Source organism: Alosa alosa, chromosome 23, assembly GCF_017589495.1.
Source record: "Alosa alosa isolate M-15738 ecotype Scorff River chromosome 23, AALO_Geno_1.1, whole genome shotgun sequence".
Taxonomy (NCBI): Eukaryota; Metazoa; Chordata; class Actinopteri; order Clupeiformes; family Clupeidae; genus Alosa; species Alosa alosa.
Window position 1 is genome coordinate 11,250,664 of NC_063211.1, and position 8,212 is coordinate 11,258,875.

General features: G+C 42.7%; 1 protein-coding gene across 1 annotated transcript in view; it reads left to right on the plus strand.

Moving 5' to 3' along the window:
• Nucleotides 1-670: 670 nt before the first annotated feature.
• mdm1 (Mdm1 nuclear protein) overlaps nt 671-8,212 on the plus strand; it is a 23,517-nt gene continuing 15,975 nt past the window's right edge. The window contains 8 exon segments of the mRNA XM_048235613.1: nt 671-819; nt 1,502-1,607; nt 1,885-2,201; nt 2,492-2,629; nt 3,280-3,462; nt 4,565-4,695; nt 6,091-6,187; nt 6,795-6,833. Coding sequence (XP_048091570.1) covers nt 802-819; nt 1,502-1,607; nt 1,885-2,201; nt 2,492-2,629; nt 3,280-3,462; nt 4,565-4,695; nt 6,091-6,187; nt 6,795-6,833 — 1,029 coding nt within the window. The 5' untranslated portion in view covers nt 671-801.

Consider the following 8,212-nt stretch of genomic DNA (forward strand, 5'->3'; position numbering starts at 1 on the left):
ACTCCTGCTAGCCTGCCTTTTCTACATATTGGACTCCACCTTGTGGACAGTTGTAGAACTGTAGAAGAACAAATATGAAGTTACAAACAGAAATGAGTCTCACTATTTACAGGGAAAATGAGCAAATAATTCCTTTATAAGCAGCAGAGCTCTGCAGGCCACATTGCTACGTGAGTAAAGGCAAGGCAATCTTGTACTAATATCACAATTCTTACTCAGGCCTAATTCAAAGAAGGCCTAGTTAATAAATGAGCAACAAACATAGCTGACAATGGCCTACAAAATGATGTGGCTGAGCAAATGGTTATTAACCTACACATGACCATAGGTTTAAGATTATAGAGTAGGTTAATCCACTATATTGCATCTAAACTGACAGTAACCTAATGCCTAGGCTAATCATAGCCTAGGCTACTGTATATTAGGCTATAATATAGGCTAAACATGAATACAGTTGATCGAAAGGGCAAATATAGGCTATACATAAATGATAATAACTTATAAAAGGCTGATAAACATTCGTTTTTCGTGATTCGTATTGTAAATGTCATAGCACACTGAAGATTCAGGATTCGAGGCAAGATTTACGAGATGCAAGCAGACAGTAAAAAATACGCAAGACAGACCCTGTAGAACTAAACTGCGCATGTGTCGTGTCCAGGGACGCTCACACACCTTTCCCAAGGCAACGGTGCTACTTAACCGTATTAGTGTTGACAACTAGCTTGCTAGGATGTTATTTGTATAATACAGAAGCAGAGTACACCTACCCCGTGAAGTAATAGTGAATAGTGACGCAAAATGCTTGTCCGTTTTAAGGTATGCTACTTTGTCTTTACTACATTGCTAAGTAGCTAGAATGTAAACCGGTAGAATGCAAAGACTGTTGTCGTGCTTTAGCGACGTCACCAACGCTGGGGAAGCTCGTTTCGATTTGCTAGTTTGAATCAGTGTAGGAAGGAACAATGTGATCAATGTGATCTTTAACATTTGTCTTTGAAGACAGGTGTTACTGCAGTAAGCTGGATCGTTCGGACAGTCTCATACGCAAATAAGGGCATAATGAGTTATGGACCATAATAAGTGGATTCTTATCTTTCGAAAGCGGTTTGTTTGTTGTAAGCGTAGCTAACGTTAAGCTGTTTAGAGAGAGCACGTTTGCAAAGTTGTTTACATTCTTGCTGCAAGTAATCGGCGCAGTATGGCTAACGCCGCCGCCGACGACGAAGATGTCGTTCATCTAGATTTGTAACTTACATTAGAACTGGATATTTAGCTAGTTAGCCAACCTGCAAGTCGGCAAACAAATCTGTTTCTAAGAAACTATGGCTAGACTAGGAGACTTAAAGTGTTTTGCCATACTGACGACATAAGGACAATGGGGGGGATTTAGATGAGCTTACATTTGTCTGTCGCACACGCTTGCATGCCTTGCTTGCATTGCCTGTTGTTAATTAGTCTTAGTAAGCAGGATTTATCTTGTCAACAACCAACTTAATAGGGTGTCAGTGAGTACAGAAACAAGTATCGAGGACCAACGGCGAGATCCAGAAGTGCGTCTCCTCATCGCAGAATGTTACTGGCTGGCCTACGATCTGCTCACCAGGGTACAAATTCATAATCATATCCCATACAAGTTCACTTTATAGCCAGATTAAGTTTTTATTAATCTATCCATTGCATAGACTAAAACCTTTACCATATTTGATGAATAGTGCAATTTTGTGTGGATGAGGAAGTGCAACATGTTTTGTATCTTCTACACTTGTGTGATAACTCTCAAAATCAATAAATATGCAAAAATGAAACTTTGAAGTGCATCAAGTTGACTCACAAGGCCCCCATTTGCCTGTTCCACACACCACTGACCACCACCACCCCCAGGTATCAGCCGGGAGCCACAGATTCTGTCCCGGAGGAAGACCCCTACCCACGCTCTACAGGTGTCACGCTCCCTCCAGTGGGATCAGCTGTCGGAGCTGAGTCGCCCGGACCCAGCCCCTCCCTTCAGACCTGCTGCTGGGGCAACTGGGGGGAAAGGGGGCACTGCAGTGGCAGAGATACCAGAGACCCCAGCGACTCCCAGGGGCCCCAGACCGCCAGAGGCCCCAGTCCCAAAAGAGCAGTCACAGTCCCAGCCCCAGCCTCACTCTCCTCTCCCCTCACCCACAGACCAAGGACCAGAGCCCCCCATAAATGGAGTAAGTGTTTTAAACTAAAATGTATTGTTTTGAGTGAAGTACTTGGTCTATGGCAGTGGTCTGTGAGCAAATGTGATAGAATATCATGTGTGGTTCACATGTGTGTCTCTTGTGTGGTTCTCATGTGTGTGGTTCTCTTGTGTCTCATGTGTGTCTCATGGTTCTCATGTGTACGGTTCTCATGTGTGTCTCGTGTGGTTCTCATGCGTGTGGTTCTCATGTGGTTCTCTTGTGTGTGGTTCTCTTGTGTGTGGTTCTCATGTGTGTCTCGTGTGTGGGGCCTCCTCCAGGTGCAGCATGTGTTGATGAGGAATGCAGGGCTCAGAGCGGGCAGGCCATCCAGGGGCAGGCAGCACAGCTCAGAGTACCAGAGGCAGTTTGAGTGGAAGGACAGAGTGGCCAACTCACCTCTGCTGGCTGCGGAGCAGGTAATGGGCTCCACACACACACACACATACTCATGTCACACACACCACACACACAGACAACACTCACTTTTCATCTACCCCTACCAAATATCCAAATATGTCAATGCACTGCAACAGATAGTGAACAACTGAACAACATGTCCTATATACACATACCTATCATTCATAGCTGCACATTTGTCGCTTCACACAAAAAAAAAAGAATTTGCAGTTTCACAATTCATGTGAACTGGATTCAAAGTTGTATTTTGTTTATTGCTTACTTATTAAGCACTCTGTAGCAAGCTGGTTATATGCAAACATTGTGATTCATTCAGTCAGCCACTGCCACAAAATGTAATAAAAATCTCTCCTCATAGAGTGTGAGAGTTACAAGACTCCAGGAGATGGCAGCAATGAGCTATGCACCGTCAGTGCTGTTAGGATGTGTTTGATCAGGTTGTGAAATTTGTGGCACTGTATTGAACCTTACAGTGTAATAGATACACAGCAAAGGCACATAGCAGACAGAAAGACCATCTCATGCAATGAGGCCAGAGAGAGAGAGAAAGTGAATGAGTGAGAGAGAGAGTGAGTGAGGGAGAGAGTGTGTTTGTATGTGTGTGTCATGGCATAACTAGAGGTTTGTGTTGGCTGTCTGATCTTCCCAGGCTCTCCACTCCAGCGCAGTGCTCCCTGTGCACATTTCTAACCCTGTGGCCCTCGAAAGCGAATACAGCAGGAACTTTAAGGGTTCCCCACCCCCTCGGCCACCGCGCTTACGACGGGACGTCGAGCGGAATCAGGTTCCGTTGTTCCAAAGGGAGAATGTTCCCCCAGAGAAAGCCTCTAAGGTGACACTCTCATCCACAACCGTACACTCTCATCCACAACCGTACAATTAACGTATCATTGACCTGTTGAATAATAAAATGGTATGATATTTACTAACCAGTCAATTAAATATAGTTATGATTATCATCATGTATTGGTACCAAGTACAAAATTCTTTACAACCTACATCTAAAAAGGTCCAGTTATAAGGCATATGAAACTATTTTATTTGGGTGTAATGATTCCGTTATTAAGCATATAGAACTATTTTATTTGGGTGTAATGATTCAGTTATAAAGCATATTAAACTATTTTATTTGGGTGTAATGATTCAGTTACATAAAATAGCTTCATTTCCCAATGTATGTGGCCGCTGCTTGAGATGTATATCTTTATGTGTAGTTTATATGTATATTTGAGATGTATATCTATATGTATATGTGTAGTTTATATGTATATTTGAGATGTATATCTATATGTGTAGTTTATATGTATATTTGAGATGTATATCTATATGTGTAGTTTATATGTCAGAGCAAGATTAGGGCCAGTTCTAAACCAGTCATCCTTTATGTGGGTACCATTACAGTAGAGTGAGGTCAGTGTTAAGTAGGAAATGAAAGCCCACAAGCTGAGGTCGAAAAGGAAGACAGGGTTGACGGTTGACTCTGCACAAATGGTCACTCTGGGTTAGCCGCAGCACCAGTGTCAACCATGTGTTATTCTCTAAAGAAAGACACATTTGCAATAGAAATGCTCCTAATGTTCTAATTTGAGGTGAAAACAATCTCCATCCACATTATTGTTTTGGTATTTTGCATCCACACTTGGACACTGGTATGTCATAGAAGTGTCTGTTGTTGTTTGGTGGGGTCTGGAACACTGACTTTTATCTGACGTTCCAGTGTTATCATGGCAACTGCGCGTCATTGTACAGTATCTGAAGCTCTCCATTTCCACTGTACACACTACAATGCAAACCCAGAGTTTTCAATAGTATCCTCCACATCAGAAATAGTTTTCAAAAAGTATTGTTTCGGAAAACTGCTCATGTTTTATATGTCCATTTCAATAAAGCTCCATTGCCTTTTGTTCTTTTGCTTTATGTGTGGGAAATGTCAGGCCAAGAGGAAGAAAAGGAAGGAGCAACATTGGGAGAGGAAGCACCATAACCCCAAAGAGGAAGTGGCCCAGTGCCAGCCAATCAGCACCAATCAGGAAGCCCAGCAAAATGTACATTCTCCTAGAAACAGGTGAGCTGTAGGACTAGGATGATGTTGCGTTTAGGTAGAATTGATGATGCTTCGCCTCGTTGCTTTTTAAAAATTATTTTGGGTGGCTATCAGTCCACTGTACGCCAGCACCACTGCACTGATACTGTATAGTATAAGTATATATACTCTTTTGATCCGTGAATTAGTGAAACACACTCAGCACACAGTGAACACACAGTGAGGTGAAGCACACACTAATCCCGGCGCAGTGAGCTGCCTGCAACAACAGTGGCGCTCGGGGAGCAGTGAGGGGTTAGGTGCCTTGCTCAGGGGCACTTCAGCCGTGCCTACTGTTCGGGGTTCGAATCGGCAACCCTCCGGTTACAAGTCCGAAGCACTAACCAGTAGGCCACGGCTGCCCTTATACTGCCCTGATACTGCCCTGATACTGCCCTGATACTGCACTGATACTGCACTTCTCCATGTTTGTGTACTGACTGTCCACTGGCCTACTGTTTTACTGCTACAATTTACAGCACATATGCATTATTAGCACATATGCATAACCCCTCCCCCTCTCCCACAGCCTGAATTGTGGCCGTATTTAATACTTAATACTTTATACTTAATACTTGACCAATGGCTGTAACCATATTACTTCAACCTATTCTTGCACTGATATCGTTGTTTATATTACTTTGTCTACATTATTTTCTTATATGTCCATATTTATTTTATGCTGGTCTCTAGACTTTATTCTTGCACTGTTGCACGGTTGGACTTACTCATTTACACCATCATCATGACACTCACTCTCATAGAGCAACTTACCATGCATACAGAATCACAGGCCCAGTCCCTGCCCTGTCACTGTAAGCGCCTCATGCTTGATCATCCTTAAGCACACTATGTGGATATTTGATTTAGTTTTATTTACTATATTTAGTATTTTAGTATTTCTCTCTGACTGACTGACTGACTGATAGATACTGCCCTTAGGCTTACTTTACAACACTAGGCTGTCCTGCTTTCTTAAAGTTGTGTACATGTAGAGAGTTCAGACATATGTTTGTTATTTGATTATTTGTTATTTTGAGATGAGTCCATAAGAATTGTATAATGTTCCCAAGTGGCTCTCATTGTGAGTTCCAGAAATATAATTGAGGTACTGCACTGTATCATTTTCAATTGTAACATGCTAACCTAGAGTATGGACCCTTTCAAGAGAGTTCCATTATCAGCATCATAGTTGGCCCCACAAGACTTCCTTTTTAACATTCCATATGTTATCTTAATGCAGAGGAAGTAGATTGGGGCCCAAATAGAACGTTCAAGCATTGTTTTTGTTTTTATTGATGAAAGGGTCTATAGCAGCATGTAAACATGGTTTCATCCCCTGCTGATCACATGTGCCTTCTCTCTGTGGGGCTTTAGGAAGATGAAGTCTGAGTATAACGCCAACTTCCGCTCTCCACTGCAGTATCAATACAAAGATGGGGCCTGGGTGAAGGCCTCAGACTATGCAGATGAGGTAAGCAGGGATGTCCAGAAAGCTACAGATAGTCACTTGTGTAACTAATGTTACACTTAATGATCTTTCTCTACATATTCAGGTTTTGCCCTCTTGTTGGCACATAGTCTTTAAAGTTGCGAAATAACACAAAAGGAACTTGTTATAATAACATGGGTAAAGTTGGTTAGGTAGTTATACTGTACTCTATGACAGTGAAGTTTGTATGTGCATTTGTTGAGATTGATGTTGTGAGATCATAAAAAAAACACTAGATGGGTACATCTGAAGTGACTTATAAACAGATATACAGTGTAAATAATAATAATAATGTAATGTTTATTGATGTCATTGTAAGTCACTTTGGGCAAATGCGTCTGCTAAGACCTACGCAGTCGATATCAATAATAAACATACACACAGATACATTCTAGTACCACACCCCAGGATACATTCTAGTACCCCACCCCAAGATACATTCTAGTACCCCACCCCAGGATACATTCTAGTACCCCGCCAATGAGGGAGTACAACAGCACAGCTGCCCACAAGGCCAGTAGAGCAGTGGCTCTCTTGACCTCTGACCTGACCTCTCTCTAACCCTGCCTCTGTACCCTCGTTTTTGCAGGGGGAGGGAAGTGCCCATAATGTGGCGTGGTATCATGAGGTAACATGGTCTGACTGGTATACCTATCCTTTCTCTCTCCCTCTCTCTCTCTCTCTCTCTCTCTCTCTCATGATCTCATGCTGTATGTGTTGCCCATGATCTTCACTGACTCTTGGCTGAGGGAGAGGTGGTGAGAGGGGGCGTGGTGACTCATGCTGGACCCAGTTTGGGTTTCACTGGAGAGCTCAAGATACAGTGGCACCACCTTAGGCCGACACACAAACTCCGCTTACATTGTTTTTTTTTTAAAACACGTCTTGTGTGATGCTGATCACAAGTGGTCAGTTCTAAATACACGTGTAAACAATCACCTGATGGCCTGAGATGCATTTGACCACATATCTTTTGTAGTGTAAATGAGTTCTGATGCATCCCGGACAATGGGAGTTGTAATGAATGTCATGTTAGCGATAGCAGCTAATTCTCTCTGGCTGTACACCTTGTATACATGTGTAAACTGTAATGTGGCTCAGCTGACCACTTGTCATTGGATCACACAAGACATATTTCAAAAATGAATAGGCCCACACACACAGTGACATCGACATACACACACACATACGCACGCTCGTATGCATGTACACATCAGAGACAGATGTACACAGACACACATACACACAAACAAACACACACACACACATACGCACGCACGCATGCATGTACACACAGAGACAGATGTACACAGACAGACACACACACACTTGGCATCTGACTGTGTGTTTTATTCAAATGCTGAATTAATGAATTCAGCTTACAGGGACACTTCTCTATCACTCTGTCTTTATATCAAACCAAATCAAATCAAATTTTGCTTTATTGGCATGAATGAATAATCTCATTGTTTCCAAAGCTAATGGGTACATGGGGACATATTAGGCTGATGGAGGAAAGGTCTACGTCACCGTCAGTCTGGTGGTGTGTGTGTGTGTGTGTGTGTGTGTGTGTGTGTGTGTGTGTGTGTGTGTGTGTGTGTGTGTGCTTGGCGTGTGTGTGTGTGTGTGTGTGTGTGTGTGTGTGTGTGTGTGTGTGTGTGTGTGTGTGTGTGTGTGCGTGTGTGTGTGTGTGTGTGTGTGTGTGTGTGTGTGTGTGTGTGTGTGTGTGTGTGTGTGTGTGTATTGTGGTGATTGTGATTGTGTGTGTGTAATGCGTGTGTGTGTGTTGATTCTGTTTGCGGTGTCAGAGTGAGAGAGAGAGAGAGAGAGAGAGAGAGAGATTCTTAACATAATTTAATCTTTGATTCTGTTTATTCACTGGATTGTATTATGGCTTTCTTTAAGTCTGTCTCTCTGTATGTTTCCCTCCCTCCCTCTCTCTCGCTCTCTCTCTCTCTCTCTCTTTCTCTCTTTTTGTGTTTGTATGTGTGTGTGTGTGTGTGTGTG